Source organism: Gigantopelta aegis, chromosome 5 (assembly GCF_016097555.1).
Source record: "Gigantopelta aegis isolate Gae_Host chromosome 5, Gae_host_genome, whole genome shotgun sequence".
Classification (NCBI taxonomy): domain Eukaryota; kingdom Metazoa; phylum Mollusca; class Gastropoda; order Neomphalida; family Peltospiridae; genus Gigantopelta; species Gigantopelta aegis.
This window is the reverse complement of record NC_054703.1, coordinates 36,374,595-36,402,510: the sequence shown is the minus strand read 5'-3', so window position 1 is coordinate 36,402,510 and position 27,916 is coordinate 36,374,595. Positions and strand designations below refer to the sequence as shown.

Genomic DNA, 27,916 nt, shown 5'->3' with positions numbered 1-27,916 from the left:
GATGGTGCATATAAAATATCCGTTGTTACTAATGGAAACATTTAGCGGCTTTCATCTCTATGACTGTCAAAATTATCATGTGTTTGACATCCAACAGCCGATCATTAATAAATCAATGTGCTCTAGTGGTGTCGTTAAACAAAACAAACTTTTAATATCACCAGAGCACATTGATTTATTGAATTTCCACGGGAGATCATGTGGACAACTGGTCCTGGACTACTGCTGGATGTCAAAAAATTTGTAATTTTGACTTACCGGCATTTGATGCATTTGATGTACATGATGCACTGGCTTGAACGAGAAATAGCCCAGTGGGCCCGCCGACGGGGATCGATCCCTGACCGACCGCGCATCAGGTGAACGCTTTACCACTAGGCGACGTCCCGTCGCGTCCAGTACGACTATATTTTTCTCTTTAATACCACGTCGTAATATCATATTATGAAATCGAAAAATCCGGGGAAATTCTGCCGGATTAACTGGATAGTGCCGTCAACGATGCCAACTATCCACTGCAAAAGGTTTTCTGTCAAGGGACAATGTAAACAAAAGGGCCAGCTAAGTTTACATTCGACTACAAACGCCCCACCCTCACTGCCTCCCCCTCTCTCTCTCTCTCTCTCTCTCTCTCTCTCTCTCTCTCTCTCTCTCTCTCTCTCTCTCTCTCTCTCTCTCTCTCTCACACACACACACACACACACACACACAAACACAGGATGCAAAAATATCAGTGTGTTCAGAAAAAACAAAGAAAAACCACGATTTTAAATTTTAAAAAATCTGGGGGAACACACACCCGGACCCCACTACCGTATTTGGATCCTTTGATCGGGCCCTTGGAAATCGCAAACACTCCCTCCGAGATTCCTGGTTGACCCGCTTGATCGACGTAGCCTACCTGCGACCTGGGATGTGGTACTACATCCAGTGATTAGTAAAAAAATTCCAAGCAAAACAAAACCGAACTAAAAATAAACAAAGTAGGAAGTTAAGCTAATCCAGTTATTTGGAACAGACTTTAAGAATGGAACGAAAATTTCCATTGCTGCAAATCAAATATGCCGCTTCTTGTGTTATAAGAGGTGTGTCGGTTTCTGATAACTGTAAGCATTTTAGTGCGATAATGCAATCAGTCTGTATTTCTTTATATAGGAATAATACAAAGAACATGGCACATTTTAAAACATAAGTAAAACAATTTAAATAATTTTAATGCAGAGTGGGGCTAAAAGCGAAAAACAATTATACTGCTTTTTAAAAATTTATTTAAGAAAAAAAAAAGAAAGAAGAAAAAGACAAAAAAGACGGTAGCTACAATAGCGCCATCTATACCAAAAACACTGCTGCACATCCTCAAAATATAATATTGTGACACACCATGACATTGTGGGTCCAAATGAGGTTATTTGAGGGGAAATGTCCAAGACATAAAGGTTGCCTTGGCTACAATGAAAATGTGAAGAAAAACCAAAAAATTTAGGGTACCAAGTCAAATCAGGGGGAACCATGTCCAGTGAGGAGGTATCAAATCCTCCTGATTCCCCTACTCTCTGCAAAAATGTGAGCTCGTACGTCTATGAACACCACAGCTCAGGTGAAATATTGATACCGGGTACCATAAAACAGGCCGCAAGCACAGTATAGGCGGATTGTACCATATGGTATCTATTACGTTTCGGAAAAAAAAAAAAAAAACGTGTGTTGAATGTTGTCTTTGAGATTAGGAAACTTCGGTCATACATAACGTGTTAGGTTTTGTTTGGCCACGAAACGTTAAACGTGCATTTTCAGTTAACAGCACACACCGCAGATATTAATCGTCCGTTCTTCTATCGATACAACCAAACATGGAAACTGTCACGCCGCAAACGGAAAATTTCCAAAGCGAATGGATGGAGTGTGAAAATCACTATGAAGCAAAAAAGGAGGAATTTTCGGATACAACAAAGCTTGTTGCGCCTGACTCACTAGCAGATTTAATTAGTGAACTGCATAAAATATTCGCCAGCGATGACGTCAATGTAGAGTATGTCCAGAAGTTGATGACGTCATACGCGAGCAAATCTAGTGAATGGAAAAAGTTCGCCAAATTTGACCAGCACAAGTAAGTAACTTTGTTTTTATTTAGTAATTAATTAACGTATTTTTTTTTTTTAAATCGGCCAACCTGCAAGGGGTGGGTGATTCAACTCAGTTAAGAATTCTTAGTAAAACACTTGCCTGAGGTCCACCCCCAGCCCCACCACGGTCTCTGCCAGTGCCTTAATCACGACAGGTTTATCAAATGCCGTGGTATGTGCTGTCCTGTGTGGGTAGGTAAAAGTCCGCCAGCACCCCTCCCATAACATTTTTGTTTACCCTATTTTATCAATATTGTACACTTCAAAATTTAATAAAACTGACATAATAGAGGTGAATATAGGCCTACAGGGCCGTAGCTAGGATGTTTTGTTTTGGGGGGCAACTGAGTAGTTAAAATTCTAAAACTCCTTAAACGTTTCAGAAGAGTATTTTCTTTACGTTTCTATAATGCTTTCTGATTTTTTTTCTGTCTCCCCCCCCCCCCCCCCCTTGCCCCCCTGCTAGCTATGGTATAATATATTATAGCCCGAGTACTCTGACTGTAAGAGAGCTAGACGGACATTTGGACATAAATACACTCATTGCGGTCAGAGACCAAGCCATGTATTTTTTTGGCAATTCCCGACAACCAAAAAGTTGGCAAAGATTTCCGCTCTAATACCACAACAATCCTATGTTTGACGTCAAATACCTTTACATCGATCATTTTCGAGTTAACTGATTAATTTTTTTTATTAAATGTTTGACATCCAGTAATATATATGATGATTAATAAATCAATGTGCTCTAGTGGTGTCGTTAAACAAAAAATACTTATTCAATATCATAATAATGAAATTTCGGTTATATTCATTACCGTACAATTTAGGTCTTTCCATTGGACCTGTACTATTTTTAATAACGAGAAATAGCTCAATGAAGAAATGTTTTTATTTAACGATTGGGTTCTATGTCGAGACGTGGATGGTGTACACAAGTGTGTCCATAGAAGGATTGTCAGGAGCTATCTCGTCCATTATACATTCTCTCATCAGCAAACACGTGTTGGAAGAAGAAACTGGCAAAGCGTTTGCGTTGCTGTCGTGTGGCAAGATGGGTGGCAAACTTGTAGGGTTCGTGCTCTTTATTAACGTGTGTGGTGCGACAGTTTCTTTCTTTCCAGACCTGTCGTACACATTTGAAGCATTTCTCTTTTCGGTGATGTTTTTGATGACATTTTGGCTTTACAGATGGATTCAGGTTGAACAATTGGACAGTGTGTTGCTGCCTTTACTGACAAGCAGGATTATGGGACAGGCCATCTGGACAAGTCTCCACATTTTATTGTATTAAAACATTGTTTAAATATATATATATATATATATATATATATATTATATATATATATATATATATATATATATATTATATATATATACTGTACTACAGTCTTCGTCTATGAGAAAAATCAAGGCACTCTGAAGATCATTCTCCAAAAATAATGCTAGGTGAGCTGAAGATCACTCCTGAAATGATGCTAGGTGAGCTGAAGAGCTAAAGATCACTCTCCTGAAATGATGCCAGGCGAGCTGAAGATCACTTGACCACTCGGCTATGTCCTGCCCCATTCTGTTCTGGCTCATTAGGCTATTTCTCGTTCTAGCCAATACACCCTAAGGATGGGGGCACCGAGACTGGAGGGCACGACGGTTGGGTTGGCTGGGGGGGTGCTGGGTGGGTGGGGGATACTCCACCGGAAGATGGTTAGGGTGGTAGGCGTAGGCGGTTTTGGCCGTAAGGGGTGTTAGGTTTGTCCGGGGGACTGCCCCCCCCCCCCCCCCCCCGAGCCTTCCCCGGTTTCGGCCACACCGAAGTCCCCAATACGATGGGTGCCCCTAAGTAAAACATATTTCCCTGTTAAAAAAACTTTTTTTGTGGCTGAAGCCTAACCTCTTAGTCACCTGCCACCTCTATTTTGAGGGCTAATTAATATATTTAAAAAAACATTTAAAAATATATTTATATTTAAGACTGCCCGATCTAAATTTGCGTTACAAATTGTTAGTTGTTTGCTGTATATTAAATATTGTTTGGGAAAATAACGCACAAAATTATTTATTGTAAAGTCCTTTTTCCCTGTTTGTTTAAATATCAAAATTGCCCCAGTAATTGTTTTGTCCCAGGTTGGACTACTGGCATCCGGTGGCCGAACCTGCGATAGACATGCTCGAAACCTTCGTGGTATAGGAGCATGTAAATATTTTATTGATTGATTGATAGCCAATACACCACAACTGGTATATCAAAGGCCGTGGTATGTGCTGTCCTGTCTGTGGGATGGTGCATTATATAAAAGATCCCTTGCTACTAATAGAAAAATGTAGCGGGTTTCCTATCTAAGACTGTATGATAAACTTACCAAATGTTTGAAATCCTACAGCCGATGATAAATAAATCAATGTGCTCTAGTGGTGTCGTTAAACAAAACTTGTTCTAAATGACAACATCGTAAATGTTGTTACATGTTTTTCATTATCTGTGATCCTTATATTAACCATATATTTGATGCCATATACAATTTTAACTAGATAAAATGTGTTGAGTTCATTGTTAAACATAATACATTCCTTTCTTTCTTTTTTTGTTTTTACTATCATTGCCACATCAATGTCTAGTACATGACAGCTAAATCTGTAAACAGTTTAGGACAAGAGTTCATGTAATGAGCTAGGTAATGCAGTTATAACCATCACAGGCGTAGGAATGGTGCCAAAAGGTGGTGGGGGGGGGGGGGGGGGGACACACACACATTGAAACCTCGCTAAACTGGAATTCCCTCAAAACTGAACATTTTGTGTGGCCCCCTTTTAAATATCTGTACAGAAGAGAACCTCTCTAAACCAGATACCTCTTAAAACCAGACATTTTATTTGGTCCCAAGGGTGTCTGTTTTAGAGGAGTTACACTGTATATAGTAAGTGAATCTACAAATGTCAAGCGTAGCCTGCCCAGAGGCAGTTAGATGCATTGCAGAGTCATACTTTCTTAATCGATACACAGTAGAGATGTCGGGACTGAATGGGCAATTGTATTCTGAAGGTGCGAAGGTCGATTATTTGCTATACCTTATCGCTGTTGTAAAATATCCCTTTTGTATAATAGTAAACATCTACTGTGGCCGCTTAATACAGGTATTTTAGTGATTTGGGGTCTAATTTAGGTGGCCGCTGTCCGCCTTAAACAGGTGACCGCTTATTACAGGTTTCATTTACATTATAAATCGTTTGGGAGGGGAAAAAGTGTCTGCTTAAAGAGAGGGACAATTAAGGCATTTGGCCTGGTATGCATATTCATTGATATATAATGCACATTATTGCTTAATATAAACAAGTATAATCGTATAGTTAATTAATAAAACGGTTAAATATGACGGCTATTATATATAACGAGCGCAGCCATTTTGTACCATCCCAGTGAATACGCCCTCTGGCGAGCTGGTGGTTACGTAATACTTAACACGTAACGTCAGGAATGAGCCTTAGAACAATAGAAACACAATCTACCTGGTTTTTGTGGGATGATAAATAGTCGTACATTGCAATGTTCTGTAATAATACACAACCCAGTAAGCCAGCAATAAGTATATCCAGCACTATATATATTATTTTTCAATACAAAATAAAATACCATTATCAAAGTGGCTACACGACAAGTCGAAATAATTAACAATGTTTTGCAGAGTATGACAAATATTTTTAAAAGTCACAAGCCACAGGGCTAGTGGGTTTGTGAAAACCACTAGCCCACCAAGATAATGCACTAGCCCAAATTCCTGATCAATTATAGTTGATCAATTATAGTTGGATTTTTATATAATTTTTGTAACATAACACATTTTCGAGTATAACAGTAAAATAAAACAAACACTTAAATCATGTTGTAACTTTCAGTTTTTTGTCAAGTGTGATCCATTGTCATTGTTCCGTTTTCGCTTTTGCCCTCCCTCCGGGGAAAAATAATTGAGCAAACTCATGGTTGATATCTAAACCCACTATCAAAATAATTAAATTTAAATGAGGGTACGACAGTGTGACACACGGCAATAGATGGTTCAGTGTATTCGGTAGTGGGTTATACATTTAGGGCCCTACTATTTATGTCGCCAGGAACGGTGGTGCAAATTGCTCAAATACAGGGCATTATCCCGTGTCAGACTGATATCAAGTTCTTTATTCACATTAAGCTTTACAGCTCATCTGTTCATATATAAACAAAAATACGTAACCACAGAACAAACTTAAGTAAACTAGAAACATACATGTCACATGAAACAAATAAACTACACACATACGGAAAAAACCTTCTTTTCTTAATTTAACTGCTTTATATAAATATTTTCCAAAATTACATAAAGTTTTTGAATTTTGTACATTATATAATTGCAGTAGCTTAAAAAATTATGGCTTTTTCCAGTAATAAGGTTTAATGTATTTTTTTTCTCAAATACGTATATACGGGGCATTTTAAGATAAAATGAAACTCATCTTCCATAACATATAAACAGTGAAAACATTTAATCTATCATGTCGCTGTGTACGACTATATCTGCCAGTTTCAATTGCTAACATATGAGATAGACATTCTAAATTTTGACACATATTTTCTGTAAAGTACTGGAAGTGGTTTCCGTAAATAAAATTGCAGATTGAATGTATCTGTAAAATATTTGTACATAATACATTTTGGCGAAATATCAATATCACTCCTAATATATTGCATAGCATGGTCTAGAATTCTTTGTTTGATTACAGATAAACATCCAGGATATAGTACTTGATTAAACCATATATCCCCCAAACCCAAATTAATCAATTCCTTTTTAATATGGTATACCCAGTTTTGTTCTTTCAAAAGAATATAACTGCGACATCTAATCCGTTGTTAATTGATGAACAAAAAAGGTATCATATTGTATCGGCAGCTGTGACGCATTATTGTTGATGATGATGATGATAACTAGTTTAACGTGCCCATATACCACTAGGGTTTCGAACACGCCCATCCCGAGTCCGACCTCCGATAAGATCGGTGGCCTGCCTCGGGATGGGGGGGGGGGGGGGGGGGGGGAGGTGAAAATGGGCAGAATTTTGAAAATAGCAATTAGTAAAAAAGTTAATAAATTAAAGAAAAAAAAGAAAAAGGTTACAAGCCAAAAATAAAAAAGAATTGACTGCTCGGCCGAATATTTATATAATTTGGAGCATTTTAGAAGGACAGTCCAAAATTAAATAAGAGAAAGAAGAGAGGATCGGACTATTTAATAATATTACAAAAAAGAAGTAATTTCGACATAACATTTTGAACGCAGATCTAAACGTTTAAAGTCCGATCGATATGTCCACGCGCGTGGCCTCGTTAAGGCCGTTTGGGTGCACAGCTTAAAGGGACGAGATGGGTTGCATCCCGTCAAGAAAACCCCTAGATTGACAGTCGATAGACGTTGAAGGTGTAGTGCTGTGCTGAAATACAGATCTTGAGAAGCCGGATCCGTCTGAACGAGTAGAGTATCAGACTAGGGTATAGTCCAGTCGTCATGGGTTGGTATAGTGGTGCGGACGGGCCCGACTCCGGAGGATACGAGATGGTATCACTATAAAACAATGTAAAGTCTAGAAAAAGAGTAGTAGGGGCCGACCCCGCTTCCTATTTCTTCTTAGAGTGGGGCGGTCAATCTTCCAGTGCTGCTAGGACAGGCTCGGAAATGTAGAGACTAAACGCGAACAACCGTGGCGTTCTGCAGAATGGCCGTCATACGAGTCACGAAAAAACAAGTCAACATAGTCAGACGGAGAAAAACGTGGAGGCGAGGAATCTCGCTGAAAAAGAATCCAACCTGGTGGTGCAGACTGTCGAAACGAGAAGCGTTCCAGCGTTCAATCAGTTCCAATGGCCGCATACATCCCAGTAGAAAACTTCATTTCGCTGACAAAAACAACGAAATGAAGGACCCCCAAGTCGAGCACACGAAAGCACGTGCAGTGTGCACAAGCGAAACAAACACGTCTTACCGCGTGGAGCTCCAGACTGGGAATGATTATTGTTGATATTATTCAATGACAAACATCACAATCAATACAAGGCATTATCCCGTGTCAGACTGATATCAAAAGAATATAACGGCGACATCTAATCCGTTGTTAATTAATGAACAAAAAAGGTATCATATTGTATCGGCAGCTGTGACGCATTATCCAGACCGCTACATGCATGTGCGGTTATCATTAAAGTAAATTGTTTTCCTTATTGCCGATAACCACATGTCAGCGAAGTGTTAAATTAGAAAACAATAGGTAAATAAAACAAACTGAAATTCAAAGCATGACTGGGGTTTACTTGATTGAGGTTAACCTGTCGTTGCGATTGGTGATTTCCAAGTTCTTGGCCTAAACATATGTGTGAGATTAACTACCACGTGACGTGTCCAACCAATCAAAACACGCATGTCATTAGACTTATTTCCTGTGCCAGAAACTTGAAAGGGCAAAAATAAACAATACATGCTGTAACTGTGGTGATGTAGAGATAGCATGCATTGTTACTGCAGTTTGCAGATCTAGTTCAAGTGGATTATTATTATATACTGATTGCGTTGTTGATATTATTCGATGACAAACATCACAATCAAATTTATTAAACGAAATTTCAGCCGAGAGAAAAAAAAAACACACAAAAAAACACACGATCGAGTGATAAGGAGGGAGGTGGCTAGTGGTTTTGCATTTCTCACTAGCCTGAACTTAAAAACCACTAGCCACGGGCGTCGGGCTAGCGAATTTGTCGAACTCTGTGTTTTGTCCATGCATTAACCTACGTACTGAAATGATACACGGAGTGTTTTCTTCTTTCCCAAGACAATTTAATATTAAATATAAATTCAAATTTAAATAAACACACATTTTATTTTTTGCCAAAAAATATACATTTTGTAGGCATACATACATATTTACATATAAAATAATATAATGTGCACACTGCGGGGAATGGTATGTAGCATCGGGTTACAATTGATAAAATTCTATAGTAAATGTGTAATGCATGCATAGCAATAATATACAATAATAACATATGTCATGTATCAATGTTGTCTGTTCTATGCGTGGTAGCAGTTTTCAAATACTTACACAATTTAATTAGCTGTTTTGAATTGTCGCTGGACAGCAGTTGCGTTAATTTAAATGTTGATGGTTTATTGTAATAAAAAGGTTTAATATATTTATATCTTATGTTACTGAAGAAAGGACACACTAGAACAAAGTGATATTCGTCTTCTACTACATTCATATTGCACAGATGACAAATTCTATTATTCCTGTCAATATTGTGGTATCTGCCCATTTCTATAAAGAGATTATGGGAAGATAATCTATATTTACTCAAAATATGTTTGTATTTCAAGGCAATAGATTTCTGAAGATAAGGTTGTAAGCAATAATTATTAACAACAAATTTATATAACAGACATTTTGGAGAATTGTTGAATACAGCATACATAGATTGGATAAATTGATCAGTCATTCTCTGTTTGAATAGTGGTATAAATGTATTGCGATTTTCTTAGTTAATTGGTCTTTGCTGTTAGTTGCTTCTACCTGTGATTCCTGATTGGCAGGTGTGTATTTAATTGGTAACCAGATGAGCCAATTAATTGACGCTGTCTAGACACAAAAATACATACCGGTATTGTGGAATATTACCTGTCGCCCCTAAAATGGTAATGGACATGGTTTATTACTGTAAATAGTTCTGTAAAACATTGATTAAATAGATTGTTCTATCTAAAACCACAAAACTGACCAATTACGTAGTCCCAAAGAAAAGAAAATTATCACTTGGGTATCGTGGGTTGTCGTTTTTGCTCCAACGTAGCATACCAATAGGCCTAATAGTGTACATTTTTCCTTTGGATTATTTAACAGAGAAAAATACTATAACCCCATTTTGTTCAGTTAATGCAACTTGAAATATATTTAGTTAAATAGTTTATTATATTATTACGTCATTTATGCTGTTTTACAAGTCAGGTTGATCAAAGAGAAGCGCCTTGTCGAAAATTACTGCTTTTGTTTACACTGTACATACAGGAGATGGTCAGGAGCTGACGTCACTTCGTCCCAAGCTGTCCCATGGGACGTCACAAAAACGAAACAAAATGGCTGCCCCCAGTTAGCAGGAATAATCATGTTTTTTTATTAACTCTAATATTATGCGTTTTTCATTTGTTAAAGTGTCAGTATGTGTTGGTGGTCCGGGTATGCATCTTTCCAACACATACGGCTCTTGTTTGAGTTTACCCTACCTTTAAGGTGCCCGCTAGAACAAGTTTGACTGTACTTCTAAACGTAAATAGCACTTTTGGGTGTGGGGGTGGGTGGGGTGGGGGCATCTGCCCTAGTCATCCCCTACTAGTTGTGGTCATAGTTCTTCTCAAACAAAACACTCAAGTTTTTTTATAAAGTTTGTTTTGTTTAACAACACCACTAAAGCACATTGATTTATTAGTTATCGGCTGTTGGATGTCAAACATTTGGTAATTTGACATATAGTCTTAGAGAGGAAACCTGCTACATTTTGTTTCCATTGGTAGCAAGGGATCTTTTTATATGCACCATCCCACAGACAAGACGGCGCATATTACACCCTTTGATATACCAGTCGTGTTGCACTGGCTGGAACGAGAAATATCCCAATGGGCCCACTGACAGGAATCGATCCTAGACCGACTGCGCATCAAGTGAGCGCTATACTACTAGGCTACGTCCTGCCCCTGTAGGTTTTGAGAAAAAAATCAACCCTCTGTGTTATGTTGTTTTTTCTTTCTTACTGACCACTCCCCTTACTCCAACACACCCACAACTTTCCTTCTCTCTGTGGGTTTAACCTCATTCTGACCACTCCCCTTACTCCAACACACCCACAACCTTCCTTCTCTCTGTGGGTTTGACCTCATTCTGCTATTTGTTTCCCCCCCCCTTATAACATTTCATCACACCACATTTCAAATTACCTGTAAACGTGACATCCTACAGTTGAACAATGTTGGGGCAGAAAGGTTACAGCTGTTTTCAGCTCATAGTACAGTGAAACCTCTCGAAACAGGACACTTTGTAAACAGGACACTTTGTAAAGAGGAATTACATCAAAACTGGATTTCTTTTGTCATTCTTGTTCTTTTCTTAAAATCAGTATATAACAGAACCTCTCTATACCAGAAACCCCTAAAACCCGGGCACTAGTAAATAGAAATTCCATCAAAACTGGACATGGTTTTTTTGTTTTGTTTTTTTGTTGTTTTTTTTCAAAATCAGTACAGAATAAAATCAGTTCTGAATGGAACCTATCTAAACCGGATACACCTTAGGCTTGCGTTGTCAGTAGCCAAATTAGCCATTGGCTAATTAAAAAAAAAAAAAGGCTAATAAAATTTGCAAGTGGCTAAAATTTTGGCTAAGCCATTTTCTGTCTTCTGATGTGAACAAAAGGGTACATAATCTATTCGACACCTCAAACATAATAATACTACCAAATATTCAATTAGCCTAATAGCTTTTTTTTAAAGTTCAAGTTCTTTATTGCGTTAAGATTTCCAACTTATCATAATCAGCATTATAACAATGAAATACAATATTATGTACAATAGTGCGGAACAATGGTGGAGAATGACTTACATAAATACATACACATATACCGATAAAACAATCCATCTATATCTATATATAAACAATCAGCAATATAAGTCACACAAATATAGATATATTAAGTTGTTTGTAGTAATAGCATATCCCTCATTTTGTTCGCCTGTAGTAAGTATTTGCCAAGGTTATTTATCTCCTTATTGTTTGTCGTTGACAATAGCTGTATTAGTTTAAAAGCACTGGGGCGCGACCGGTAACGAGAAACGGTGTCATGCAGAATACAGCGTAGGCCTTATAATGTTTGCTTATTTTAATAATCACGGTTATTAATTTTAACAGCATGCATTCAACATGTATGACAGTAATGTCTGGAACATCTGTAACTTGTTATTTTTACTTTGTAAAATCTTTGAACCAAAGTAATAAAAACAGACCGACAATGCGTGTCAGTTTGAATACACATGCCAGTTCAGGGCCGAAAGACATGTAGGCCATCTCAAGGGTTGAGTTCAGCCAGACCGAGCGAAAACAAAACGTTCTTTAGACTGGTTTGTGCGCACGTTAAACCAAATGGACACGACGAACACCAATCAAATAGTTTGTGAACGTTAAGAAGAACGTTCGTTGGCTGAACTGAGGACAGCTCTCGGCGCGAATATACGTCACGCTTCAGAGTCAGCTGACACCCGCGTGTCAAGAGACATCGTTGCGGACATTAAACAATATGATTATGCAAAAGTAAATCTTGATGTAAATTTGTAGAAAAACAACAGTTAGTAACTACAGTTTTTGTTTATTCCTTTGTCTTTGTTAATTTCGTACCCATGGTCGAGAACACGCATGCAGATCGCGATCGCCGGAAATGAACATGCAGTATTTAAATTATACAAATTGCAGTTAAATGTACACTGAATAAAATTAGTTTACAATAATCATATTTGTTAGATAATTTTAGATATAAATTAGTAAGACTGTAAGGTGACATTTAATAATTTAGCTGAATTTTAAAAAGACCGTCAATTTTAATTTTATTAAAGGATTTAAAAAACATTTATTATTATTTAAAAAAAAAAAAAAAATGGAGTATACTGTGGAGTCGACATTCTTAGCCGAGGTATTTTGTAAGCAGAAATCACAACAAGCATTTAACATGACGCTGAAATCAACAGCAACAACATGGCACAAATTATGAAATTGTTTGGGGTGGGGAAAACCAAATTAATCAAAAAAGCTCAAATTTTTATTTGGGAAAAAAGGAAGAAGAAAGAAAGAAAAAAACAACACCATCCATAAACATCCACCCACCCCATATTTCTGTATGTTTGTTAATTTAATGTCATAGGCCTTAGAAGTGGGGGTGGGTGTATGGGGTACTGGCTTCAAATGCTGAAGATAATGCATAACCACATCCCAACCCCACCCCCGCTGAAAAACTCGAAGTAATATATTAACTGAGGTTTTGTTATTCCTGTTTATTCCAGTTTGTACACAATTTGCTGAAAAAGATACATTTTCATATTCATATATAAATACTCTATACAGTACTGTGTAAGACAAATTTGGCTAAAGCATTTTCAATATGGCTAATAAAAATTCCATTTGGCTAATATTTTGGCTACATGTATTTTTGATCCAGGGTGAGCCCTGACTATGTAAACCGAAATTCCATCAACTGGACGTGTTTTTGTCGTCGTTTAAATATTTTTTAAAATCGGTATAGAACAAAATCAGTTCTGAATGGAACCTATCTAAACTGGGTATCCCTTAAACAGGGCACCATGTAAACCAAAATTCCATCAAAACTGGACATGGTTTTTTTTGTTTTGTGTTTTTTAATCAATACTGAACAAAATCCGTTCTGAATGGAACCCAGAATTCCATCAAAAGTGGACATGTTTTTGGCCATTCCTTCTTTTTTAAAATCCATATAAACTAGAGCCTATCTAAACCGGATACCCCTTAATACTGGACACGTACTCTGTAAACCAGAATTATCTTGAAACGGGATGGGTTGTTTTTGGTTTTTTTTGGGGGGGGGGGGGGGGGGGGGGGGTTGTTAAAAAAAGAAAAGAAACAATGTACTGAACAGAACCTATCAAAACCGGACACTGTAAACAAGAATTCCATCAAAACTGGTCGTGGCTTATTGCATGATTTTTTCTTTTTTTAATCAATGTAGTATACAACCTGTCTAAACGGGATCCCCCTTTAAAGGAAACTAACTTAAAATTATGAGCTGTACGGTTTACATTTATTTCACTGTATACTCTGTATCCTGGGGGGGGGGGGGGGGGGGGGGGGGGAGAGGATGTAGCCCAGTGGTAAAGCGCTTGCTTGATGCATGGTCAGTTTGAGATTGATTCTCGTCGGAGGGCTCATGGGATATAAAAGATCCCTTGCTGCTAATCAAAAAGAGTATCCCATTAAGTGGCGACAGCGGGTTTCCTCTCTCAATATCTATGTGGTCCTTATCCATATGTCTGACGCCATATAGCCGTAATTGAAATGTATTGAGTGCGTCATTAAATAAAACAGTTCCTTCCTTTTAACCATATGTCCAATGCCATATAACCGTAAATAATGTGTGTTGAGTGCGTCTTTAAATAAAACAGTTCCTTCCTTTTAACCATATGTCCAACGCCATATAACCGTAAATAATGTGTGTTGAGTGCGTCGTTAAATAAAACAGTTCCTTCCTTTTAACCATATGTCCAACGCCATATAACCGTAAATAATGTGTGTTGAGTGCGTCGTTAAATAAAACGGTTCCTTCCTTTTAACCATATGTCCAACGCCATAACCGTAAATAATGTGTGTTGAGTGGGTCGTTAAATAAAACGGTTCCTTCCTTTTAACCATATGTCCAACGCCATATAACCGTAAATAATGTGTGTTGAGTGGGTCGTTAAATAAAACAGTTCCTTCCTTTTAACCATATGTCCAACGCCATATAACTGTAAATAATGTGTGTTGAGTGGGTCGTTAAATAAAACAGTTCCTTCCTTTTAACCATATGTCCAACGCCATATAACTGTAAATAATGTGTGTTGAGTGGGTCGTTAAATAAAACAGTTCCTTCCTTTTAACCATATGTCCAACGCCATATAACCGTAAATAATGTGTGTTGAGTGCGTCGTTAAATAAAACAGTTCCTTCCTTTTAACCATATGTCCAACGCCATATAACTGTAAATAATGTGTGTTGAGTGGGTCGTTAAATAAAACAGTTCCTTCCTTTTAACCATATGTCCAACGCCATATAACCGTAAATAATGTGTGTTGAGTGGGTCGTTAAATAAAACAGTTCCTTCCTTTTAACCATATGTCCAACGCCATATAACTGTAAATAATGTGTGTTGAGTGGGTCGTTAAATAAAACAGTTCCTTCCTTTTAACCATATGTCCAACGCCATATAACTGTAAATAATGTGTGTTGAGTGCGTCGTTAAATAAAACAGTTCCTTCCTTTTAACCATATGTCCAACGCCATATAACTGTAAATAATGTGTGTTGAGTGGGTCGTTAAATAAAACAGTTCCTTCCTTTTAACCATATGTCCAACGCCATATAACTGTAAATAATGTGTGTTGAGTGGGTCGTTAAATAAAACAGTTCCTTCCTTTTAACCATATGTCCAACGCCATATAACTGTAAATAATGTGTGTTGAGTGGGTCGTTATGTCCAACGCCATATAACCGTAAATAATGTGTGTTGAGTGGGTCGTTAAATAAAACTTCCTTCCTTTTAACCCTATGTCCAACGCCATATAACCGTAAATAATGTGTGTTGAGTGGGTCGTTAAATAAAACAGTTCCTTCCTTTTAACCCTATGTCCAACGCCATATAACTGTAAATAATGTGTGTTGAGTGGGTCGTTAAATAAAACAGTTCCTTCCTTTTAACCATATGTCCAACACCATATAACTGTAAATAATGTGTGTTGAGTGCGTCGTTAAATAAAACAGTTCCTTCCTTTTAACCATATGTCCAACGCCATATAACTGTAAATAATGTGTGTTGAGTGGGTCGTTAAATAAAACCGTTCCTTCCTTTTAACCATATGTCCAACGCCATATAACCGTAAATAATGTGTGTTGAGTGTGTCTTTAAATAAAACAGTTCCTTCCTTTCTTCGTTGTTCCTGTGTGTGTTGAGTTTATAGAGGTTGTACTGTAGTGTAGTGCACGAATGAATGAATGGTCACCCGAAGCTATAAAGCTTGCTATAATACAGGACACCACATATGGGTCATTGAAAGACCCATTATGCGATATGCTGACATGGATGAGGGAAAAGTACAGCTTGCTCTATATTCAGTCTGTGGGTTATTTCAGAGTATTCTCAGTGGCCACCTGCTAAACCTATTATTGGGGTAGTTTTCCACTGATTTTTTGTTGTTGTGGGTTCCTGTTTCATTAAAGGCGCAGTCTCACAGTTTCCTAATAACTAAAATGTTTTGGTTTTGTTTTTTTCTTGAGTACATCTTGTGTTAAATGTGCAATTTTTTTTTTTTTTAAATGACATTCTGTTAAAGGGACATTCCTGAGTTTTTTGCATTGTCACATGTATCCGACTAATAAAATATTTCTACAATTAAACTTGCATTTTAAATATATTTTCTTGTTTAGAATATCAGTGTCTGTATATTCAATGTGTTTCTGGTCATCTTAATACTTGTAAGAAGACCAAACTAGATTATGTCTTCAAATAATTTTGTATGTACGAAAAATTAGTATTTTACGAAATAAAATGAAATTTAACCTAGTAAAAATATTAGAATGATCAGAAACACGTTTAATATAGAGCCACTAATATTTTATGCATAAAAATATATTTGATATGTAATTACAATTGTTAAAAAGGCTCTGTTAGTCAACAACATATTAAAAGTTGCAGCAAACTCAGGAATTCCCCTTTAATTCTGTTTACTACTATTTTATAAATTTAAATTATTGCATGTTCTCATTAGAAACGGGTAAATTGTATATGCATTTTATGTATGACGTTTAACAACACCACTAGAGCAGATTAATTTATTAATAATCGGCTATTGCATGTCAAACATTTGATATTTTTTTATATGAAGTCTTAGATGAAAAATACTACAGTGTACATGTTGGTAGGAAAATGGACATAAAAATTCCCTTTCTGGTAATGGAGAAAAGTACTGGAAGAAAAATTTCTATGAAGACTATGTGAGAATATTTAAATGTTTAACATCCAATAGCCAATGGTTAATAAATCAATGTGTTTTAGTTGTGTCATATAAACTTATGAGAATATTTCTGAGAATTCAGTATATAATTCTGTATGTATGCAAAACACGCACCTTTAAACCTATGAGGTTTTCTTTGGTATGTATGGAACATGGAAACCGTACTTTTAAATCTGTGATTTTCTGTATGTATGGAGCATGGGAACCTGGACCTTTAAATCTGTACCTTTAAATCTGTGATTTTCTGTATGTATGGAACATGGAAACCTGTACCTTTAAATCTATGATTTTCTGTATGTATGGAACATTGAAACCGTACTTTTAAATCTGTGATTTTCTGTATGTATGGAGCATGGGAACCTGTACCTTTAAATCTGTACCTTTAAATCTGTGATTTTCTGTATGTATGGAACATGGAAACCTGTACCTTTAAATCTATGATTTTCTGTATGTATGGAGCATGGGAACCTGTACCTTTAAATCTGTACCTTTAAATCTGTGATTTTCTGTATGTATGGAACATGGAAACCTGTACCTTTAAATCTATGATTTTCTGTATGTATGGAACATGGAAACTGTACTTTTAAATCTATGATTTTCTGTATGTATGGAACATGGAAACCTGTACTTTTAAATCTATGATTTTCTGTATGTATGGAACATGGAAACTGTACTTTTAAATCTGTGATTTTCTGTATGTATGGAACATGAAACTGAAACTGTGATTTTCTGTATGTTGGAACATGGAAACTGTACTTTTAAATCTATGATTTTCTGTATGTATGGAACATGGAAACTGTACTTTTAAATCTGTGATTTTCTGTATGTATGGAACATGGAAACCTGTACCTTTAAATCTGTGATTTTCTGTATGTATGGAACATGGAAACCTGTACTTTTAAATCTGTGATTTTCTGTATGTATGGAACATGGAAACCGTACCTTTAAATCTGTGATTTTCTGTATGTATGGAACATGGGAACCTGTACCTTTAAATCTGTACCTTTAAATCTATGATTTTCTGTATGTATGGAACATGGAAACCTGTACTTTTAAATCTGTGATTTTCTGTATGTATGGAACATGGAAACCTGTACTTTTAAATCTGTGATTTTCTGTATGTATGGAACATGGAAACTGTACTTTTAAATCTGTGATTTTCTGTATGTATGGAACATGGGAACCGTACCTTTAAATCTAGTGGCTGGTTTGTGGAACAGTCTAATAACCTTGTACATCCTGAACCTTTATCGGTAAAATGTCTTGCCCTACACAAATGGTGAAAACTTTAGTTTTTGTTTGTTTAACCCAGAAAGTCATGTTTACCAGACTACTTAAGGTACTCAAGATGGTGCACATACTAAAAAAGTTTGTTTTGTTAAACAGCACCACTAGAGCACATTGATTTATTAATCATCGGCTGTTGGATGTCAAACATTTGTTAATTTTGATATTTAGTCTTATAGAGGAAAACTACATTTTTCCATTAGTAGCAAGGGATCTTTTATATGCACCATTCCAAAGACAGGATAGCACATACCACAGCCTTTGGTATACCAGTCATGGTTCATTGGCTGGAATGAGAAATAGCCCAATGAATTCTAGATTGACCGCGCATCAAGCGAGCACTTCACCACTAGGCTACGTCCCACCCCTTGTACACATACTAAGTATACTGATGGAAAGAAATAAGGGAACACATGGAATTGTAGACCAAATGTAATTCACAACTAGCATAGTAATGTCTGTATTTCATACCAAGTTGTAATGTGGGATTGAATGTCTGTAGTGTTGAATGTGCTGCCTATATGTTCCCAGTCAACTTCAGACACTATGAGTTGATTTTTGATGCAGTCATTATTTCTTGTTGCTATCTGAGTGATCCTTTAGTTTTTTCCATCAGTTTATGTAACTAGGGGTGGGTCGGGGAGTGACTATCTGAGTGATCCTTTAGTTTTTTCCATCAGTTTATGTAACTAGGGGTGGGTCGGGGAGTGACTATCTGAGTGATCCTTTAGTTTTTTCCATCAGTATATGTAACTAGGGGTGGGTCGGGGAGTGACTATCTTGAGTGATCCTTTAGTTTTTTCCATCAGTTTATGTAACTAGGGGTGGGTCGGGGAGTGACTATCTTGAGTGATCCTTTAGTTTTTTCCATCAGTATATGTAACTAGGGGTGGGTCGGGGAGTGACTATCCTTTTGGTGGGCCCACTGGGTTACTTCCCCTTGCAGACAGTGCTCTACAACTGGTATAACAAAGGCTGTGGTATGTCCTGCCTGTACAATAAAAAAAGTACATTGATTTATTATTAATCATCGTCTATTGGATGTCAAACATTTGGTAATTCTGACTCGTAGTCAACAGGAAACCTGCTACATTTTTCCTAATGCAGAAAGGGATCTTTTATATGCACTTTCCCACAGACAGGAAAGCACATACCTTTGATCAGTTACGGTGCACTGGTTGGAAGCAAAAAAAGTACTAGTACTCAAGATGGTACATATACTAAGTATGTAACTAAAGATGGTACATATACTAAGTATGTAACTACTCAAGATGGTACATATACTAAGTATGTAACTAAAGATGGTACATATACTAAGTATGTAACTACTCAAGATGGTACATATACTAAGTATGTAACTAAAGATGGTACATATACTAAGTATGTAACTACTCAAGATGGTACATATACTAAGTATGTAACTAAAGATGGTACATATACTAAGTATGTAACTACTCAAGATGGTACATATACTAAGTATGTAACTACTCAAGATGGTACATATACTAAGTATGTAACTAAAGATGGTACATATACTAAGTATGTAACTACTCAAGATGGTACATATACTAAGTATGTAACTACTCAAGATGGTACATATACTAAGTATGTAACTACTCAAGATGGTACATATACTAAGTATGTAACTAAAGATGGTACATATACTAAGTATGTAACTACTCAAGATGGTACATATACTAAGTATGTAACTAAAGATGGTACATATACTAAGTATGTAACTACTCAAGATGGTACATATACTAAGTATGTAACTAAAGATGGTACATATACTAAGTATGTAACTACTCAAGATGGTACATATACTAAGTATGTAACTACTCAAGATGGTACATATACTAAGTATGTAACTAAAGATGGTACATATACTAAGTATGTAACTACTCAAGATGGTACATATACTAAGTATGTAACTACTCAACATGGTACATATACTAAGTATGTAACTACTCAAGATGGTACATATACTAAGTATGTAACTACTCAAGATGGTACATATACTAAGTATGTAACTAAAGATGGTACATATACTAAGTATGTAACTACTCAAGATGGTACATATACTAAGTATGTAACTAAAGATGGTACATATACTAAGTATGTAACTACTCAAGATGGTACATATACTAAGTATGTAACTAAAGATGGTACATATACTAAGTATGTAACTACTCAAGATGGTACATATACTAAGTATGTAACTACTCAAGATGGTACATATACTAAGTATGTAACTACTCAAGATGGTACATATACTAAGTATGTAACTACTCAAGATGGTACATATACTAAGTATGTAACTAAAGATGGTACATATACTAAGTATGTAACTACTCAAGATGGTACATATACTAAGTATGTAACTAAAGATGGTACATATACTAAGTATGTAACTAAAGATGGTACATATACTAAGTATGTAACTAAAGATGGTACATATACTAAGTATGTAACTACTCAAGATGGTACATATACTAAGTATGTAACTAAAGATGGTACATATACTAAGTATGTAACTAAAGATGGTACATATACTAAGTATGTAACTAAAGATGGTACATATACTAAGTATGTAACTACTCAAGATGGTACATATACTAAGTATGTAACTAAAGATGGTACATATACTAAGTATGTAACTAAAGATGGTACATATACTAAGTATGTAACTAAAGATGGGTTGGGAAGTAGCTTTCCTAGTTATGGTGGGCCTATCAGGTTATTTTCCATTGCAGACAGTGCTCCACAACTGGTATATAACAGGCTGTAGTATGTACTGTCCTGTCGGTACAATAAAACAGGGAAGATTTTTGTTTTCAAAATTTTAATTAGTGACATTTCTACTCAACTGAACATTAATTAGCAACTGTTGTTTAATATTTTAATATCAGAAAGTTGCGTAGTGATTTGCGACACAATACTGAACAAAATGTTCCCAGTAAAAGATCCCTTGCTGCTAATTGAAAAAGAATAGCCCAAGGCATGGCAGCAGCAGGTTTCCTCTCCAATTATCTTGATTAGCCCATATGTCCCCCCGCAAAAAAATATAACCCCCCCCCCAAAAAAAAACAAAAAACAAACCAACAACTTGATCTGAATTGTATGTTTTTCCATTTGAAACACAAAATATTACCACCAACACCACCCCAAACACTGTTACTGGCCACTGGATGCAGCAGGTTTCCTCTCCAATTATCTTGATGTCCCTGCCACAAGAAAAAAACAAAAAAACTTGACCAAAATATATGTTTTCCCATTTGAAAGACAAAATAAAACCACCAACACTACCCCCCCCACACCCACCCAGCCCCCCAAACACTGGTACTGGTGGCTTTGAGTGCCTTTGTGTCATTGAATAATCCTATCTTTTGATCATATAAATAACTGTGTTAATGATTGCTTGGCCATTCTGCTTAGCCAATGCCGATGTCCCATTTAGACACACCTCTGACAAATTCCCACATTAAAAGTACTATACATCTATAGTCTGTTCCAAAAACACCTTTGGTTACACGCCAGTAAAGATGCACTGTGGAAGTAAATAACAAAAAAATCTTTCATCTGCCTACTGGGGTGGGATATAACCCAGTGGCAAAGCCTTTGGCTGATGTATGGTCGGTCTGGGATGACAAAAAAAGAAGGAAAGAAAGAAAGAAATGTTTTATTTAACGACGCACTCAACACATTATATTTATGGTTATATGGCGTCAGACATATGGTTAAGAACCACACAGTTATTGAGAGAAGAAACCTGCTGTTGCCACTTCATGGGCTACTCTTTTCAATTAGCAGCAAGGGTTCTTTTATATGCACCATCCCACAGACAGGGTAGTACATACCACGGCCTTTAATATATCAGTCTTGGTGCACGGGCTGGAACGAGAAATAGCCCAATGGGCCCACCAACAGGGATCGTAAATAACAGGTAAATCTTTCGACTACCTTTTGGGGCGGGACATAGTCCAGTGGTAAAGCTCTTGCCTGACTTGTGGTCAGTCTGTAGGATGTCTGTTTAACGACACCACTAGAGCACATTAATTTATTCATCATCAGCTATTGGATATCAAACACATTGTCATTTTGACAGTCACAGAGAGGAAACCCACTACATTTTTTCATTTGTAGCAAGGGATCTTTTATATGTACCATGTCACAGACAGGAGAGAACATACCATGACCGTTGATATACCAGTCGTGGTGCACTGGCTAAGACGAGAAATAACCTAATGGGCCCACCGGCGGGGATCGATCCTAGACTGACCGTACATGAAGCTAGCACTTTAAAACTGGGTTATGTTCTGCCCCATCTGTTGGATGGTGCATGATATTAGGTTTGCCTTGTTGGTAGTAGAGGGGGACTATAGGTTGTCTCCATCCTTCTGTCTGTCTTGTCTGTCCCACATGTAGGTTTTTGGATGTTTGTTTTTTCTCAGAGCCTCTATATAGATATTGAGATGAAATTTTGTATGTAACCTTTTCATGGACATGTACTATTATAGATCAAGTTTGACTGTCATAGCGATATTTACCCAGTTTTCATGGACATGTACTATTATAGATCAAGTTTGACTGTCATAGCGATATTTACCCAGTTTTCATGGACATGTACTATTATAGATCAAGTCTGACTGTCATAGCGATATTTACCCAGTTTTCATGGACATGTACTATTATAGATCAAGTCTGACTTTCATAGCGATATTTACCCAGTTTTCATGGACATGTACTATTATAGATCAAGTCTGACTTTCATAGCGATATTTACCCAGTTTTCATGGACATGTACTATTATAGATCAAGTCTGACTGTCATAGCGATATTTACCCAGTTTTCATGGACATGTACTATTATAGATCAAGTCTGACTGTCATAGCGATATTTACCCAGTTTTCATGGACATGTACTATTATAGATCAAGTCTGACTGTCATAGCGATATTTACCCAGTTTTCATGGACATGTACTATTATAGATCAAGTCTGACTGTCATAGCGATATTTACCCAGTTTTCATGGACATGTACTATTATAGATCAAGTCTGACTGTCATAGCGATATTTACCCAGTTTTCATGGACATGTACTATTATAGATCAAGTCTGACTGTCATAGCGATATTTACCCAGTTTTCATGGACATGTACTATTATAGATCAAGTCTGACTGTCATAGCGATATTTACCCAGTTTTCATGGACATGTACTATTATAGATCAAGTCTGACTGTCATAGCGATATTTACCCAGTTTTCATGGACATGTACTATTATAGATCAAGTCTGACTGTCATAGCGATATTTACCCAGTTTTCATGGACATGTACTATTATAGATCAAGTCTGACTGTCATAGCGATATTTTCCCAGTTTTCATGGACATGTACTATTATAGATCAAGTCTGACTGTCATAGCGATATTTACCCAGTTTTCATGGACATGTACTATTATAGATCAAGTTTGACTGTCATAGCAATATTTACCCAGTTTTCATAGCGATATTTAGCCAGTTTTCATGGACATGTACTATTATAGATCAAGTTTGACTTTCATAGCGATATTTACCCAGTTTTCAAGGTTATGGCCCTTGAACTAGGGGCGGGATTTAGCTCAGTTGGTTGAGTGCTCGCTTGAGGTTGATCCATTCATCTGATTTGTTTTTTCTTTTTCATTAAGGCCATGGTATGTGCTTTCCTGTCTGTGGGAAAGTGCATAGGAAAAATGTAGCGGGTTTCCTTTGACGACTACGAGTCAGAATTAAAAAATGTTTGACATCCAATACCCGATGATTAATAAATCAGTGTGCTCTAGTGGTGTCGTTAACCAAAACAAACTTTTCATTCCGTTTCACTGAGACCTGTGTTTGGGTTTCAGGTACACGCGTAACCTGGTTGACGAGGGCAATGGCAAGTTTAACCTGATGATTCTCTGTGTTTTAGGTACACCCGTAACCTGGTCGATGAGGGCAATGGCAAGTTTAACCTCATGATTCTGTGTGTTTCAGGTACACCCGTAACCTGGTCGATGAGGGCAACGGAAAGTTTAACCTCATGATTCTGTGCTGGAACGAGGCGCAAGGTAGCTCCATCCACTCACATGCCAACTCACACTGCTTTCTCAAGGTCCTTGATGGCAACGTCCGGGAGGAGCTCTTTGATTGGCCCACCGAGTCCAGTAACGAGTCGATGATGACGAAGACAACGGAAAACGTTTACAACAAAAACCAATGTGCTTATATCAATGGTAAGGGTTTGTGTGTGTGTGTGTGTGTTTGTGTGTGTGTGTGTGTCGGTCTCTCTGTGTGTCTCTCCATCTGTCTCGGTCTTTCTCTCTCTGTCTCTCTCTGTGTCTGTGTCGCTCTCTGTGTGTGTGTGTGTCTCTATCTCTGTCTCTCTGACTCCCTCTCTCAATCGGTCTCTCTCAATGGATCTCGATCTCTGTCTGTCTGTCCATCTGTCTTTCTGTGTATCTCTGTCTCTCTGTCTGTCTCTCTCTCTCTCCCTTCCTACCCTCCTCTCTCTCTCTCCCCCCTCTCCCTTCCTACCCCCTCTTTCCCCCTCTCTCTCCCTCCTCTCTCTCTCTCTCTCTCTCTCCTCCTCTCTCTCTCTCTCTCTCTCTCTCTCTCTCTCTCTCTCTCTCTCTCTCTCTCTCTCTCTCTCTCTCTCTCTCTCTCTCTCTCTCTGTGTGTATGTGTCTGTGTGTGTGTGTTTTGTCTATCGTCTTTACAAAGTAAAAAGGAAAGATACAGATATTACGTTTCCGATGATGGTGGCAGCAGCAATTGGGTAAACGTTTGCGTTAAAGCTTATCGTTTAAGTTTTACTTTAGATCAGTTTCTCGCAAACAATAAGTCCAGTGTACCAAAACATGTTGAACAACATATAATTAAATTTCTGTTTACATTCATTACAATATAACGTCATTCCATTGGCCCAGATGTAGCAACGGGAGTTTGTAAATTTTTCGCTGAACGTAAAAAAAAATTACGTCGTCAGGGAACGTCATATCTGATGACGTCATTTTATATGGGCAAGTTGTCTTATTGAGCATTAGATAATTCAAAATAAACTATGAAATTTTAGTGTTATTCTTAGCAAGTATGATTCTAATTTAATAATTAATTATAAATATGTCTGTTATTTCTTTTACATTCATCTGGGTACGAACCAAAAAAATCATCTGCAAACTTATGTGAGAATGGCTTTTTTTGGCTCCGGCCATTGGCTCTAGTGGTGTTGTTAAACAAAATAAACTTTTTACTTTATTTTGTTTCCCAGGGGCGAGACGTAGCCCAGTGGTAAAAGTGCTTGCTTGATGCGCGGTCAGTCTGGGATCGATCCTCGTTAGTGGGCCCAGTGGGCTGTTTCTCGCTTCAGCCAGTGCTCCGCGACTGGTATATCAAAGGCCGTGGTATGTGCTATCCTGTCTGTGGGATGGTGCATATAAAAGATCCCTTGCTGCTAATCGAAAAGAGTAGCCCATGAAGTGGTAACAGCGGGTTTCCTCTCTCAATATCTGTGTGGTCCTTAACCATATATCCAATGCCATATAACCGTAAATAAAATGTGTTGAGTGCGTCGTTAAATAAACCATTTCCTTCCTTCCTTCGTTTGTTTCCCAGATGACATTGGACTCCATCGAGTTGAAAACAGCAGCCACTCTAACAAAGCGGTCACTCTGCACCTGTACTCGCCACCGTTTGAGGAGTGCCAGTGTTTTGACGAGCGAACCGGCCACGCCTGCAAGTCACGAGTGACCTTCTGGACCAAGTTCGGGAAGAGGACGCCATTTGTAAGTTCTTCCGTTATTTGGTTTACCATGTGCAGCTCAGAAATCAATAACTTGTAGTAAATTAAATACAGGAATGTCATGTTTCAGCTTTTTATCTCATTTCAGCTTTTTTGTGTTTAAAAAATAATTTTCACAAAGTTTACTACAGACAAAAAAAAAAAAAAAGACCTTTATATAGGTTTCTGCTTTTTAAAATCAGTTCAGTTTTTATTTTTAAATGCCTATCACATCCCTGTAAATAGCATTTAAAAAAAGGCATTTCCTGTGGGACGGACTATAGACTTCCAGTTTTGGAAAAATGTGCAAGAATTAAATGTCAAACTGCACAAAATCTCAAGAAGGGGAAACTGTCTAATCACTGATGTGTAAAGCTAATCTGCAGTCCGTCCTATCCTCCTAGAAAGATGGGTTTTTGTAAATAATTTCAGTTTGTTTGACGTAAGAAAAAAGTAAAACTGTTTTGAAAATAAAATAAAAAACTCCCTTTTTTGTGTGCAATTTAGAAAACAATTGGCTCAGAAATAAATAAATTGTAGTAAATTCCATGGTATGAAAAAAGGAAAAAAAGGCATTTTCTGTGGGAAGGACTAGAGTTCCATACAGATGTTTGACATCCAGTGATTAATAGTCAGTGTACTCTAGTGGTATTGTCAAACAAAATTTTAAAAATGTCCCCATTCATTCATTCATCCATCCATCCATCCATCCATCCATCCATCCATCATGTTTGTGATACCCATACTGAGTCATTTTTGTTTTATTCTGTTTTTAGGGAAGGACGCCCGAAAATAACTAAAAGAGTAAACCTGCTTTGAGACTGCTGACGTGTGTTGCTGTGTTATCCTCCATGATGAAGAAACGGCAGAGAAGAAACGTGTTATTTGTAACAGGAACAATAGTGCACATTTCACACACATGTAGGATGTAACATTCTGACACTAACTTTCAAGCATTAATAATTATTCACCAGAATTTTAACCATTACAGTTTTAGAAGTTTGCTTGATGCATACTATAAAAAAATAGTACTATTATATTCTGTTATTAATTATGCAAAAAATCGACAGAATTTTAACGATTACAGTCTTAGATGTCTGCTTGATGCATGCTAAAGAAAACAAATAGTACTACAATATATGATGTTCAAGCGTTACTATTACAGTCTTGGATGTCTGCTTGATGCATGCTAAAGAAAACAAATAGTACTACAATATATGATGTTCAAGCGTTACTAATTATGCAAAACATCTGCAGAATTTAGTTTTAGAAGTTTGTTTAATGCGTGCCATATAAAAAAAGTGCTGTATGACGTGGTATGCTAAGATTTTTAATACTAATACAGAAAGATATTAATATTTTAACTTTTGTCTATGTAGATTTCTTTTATTTTTAAGCAATTTTTATTCATTAACAGGGTTTATATGATGATGGAATCCAGCGTTGTTGACACATAGTTACCAAAAATACTCCTAAATAAAATCTGTGTGCATCATGGTTGACGCAAAATATTTCCAATGTCAATCAATTATACATTAAACTTGTTCTTTTTTTTTTCAATACATAAAAATCTAACCACTAAGAAGTTCAAACCGAAAATAGCCAAACGGTTTAACTGGTTCCCAACCGTATGAATATGTTTAATGTAAATTAAGTGTAAAAACCAGTGTAGCTCATGCAGCGTGCCGGTCCCTGTCTAAGTTTAGATCATCATGACAATGTCAAATGCATATGATAGGTAACCAGCCGCAAGTTTTTAGTTCGGTCTATATATCTAGTTGTTGGGGTTTTTATTATTATTGTCCTTTATTGTTTTTAATACATGTAGATGGTTGAGAATATCTCGTTATAGGAGTAGGTATA

General features: G+C 36.9%; 1 protein-coding gene across 1 annotated transcript; it reads left to right on the top strand.

Annotated features, from left to right (window-relative positions):
- The first annotated feature begins 1,234 nt into the window (after positions 1 to 1,234).
- On the top strand, positions 1,235 to 27,916 carry LOC121373727 (cysteine dioxygenase type 1-like). Its single transcript, XM_041500482.1, has 4 exons — positions 1,235 to 2,107; positions 24,271 to 24,509; positions 25,888 to 26,057; positions 26,830 to 27,916. The coding sequence occupies exons 1-4, from the start codon at positions 1,851 to 1,853 to the stop codon at positions 26,851 to 26,853; spliced, it is 690 nt and encodes a 229-aa protein (XP_041356416.1). The 5' UTR covers positions 1,235 to 1,850; the 3' UTR covers positions 26,854 to 27,916.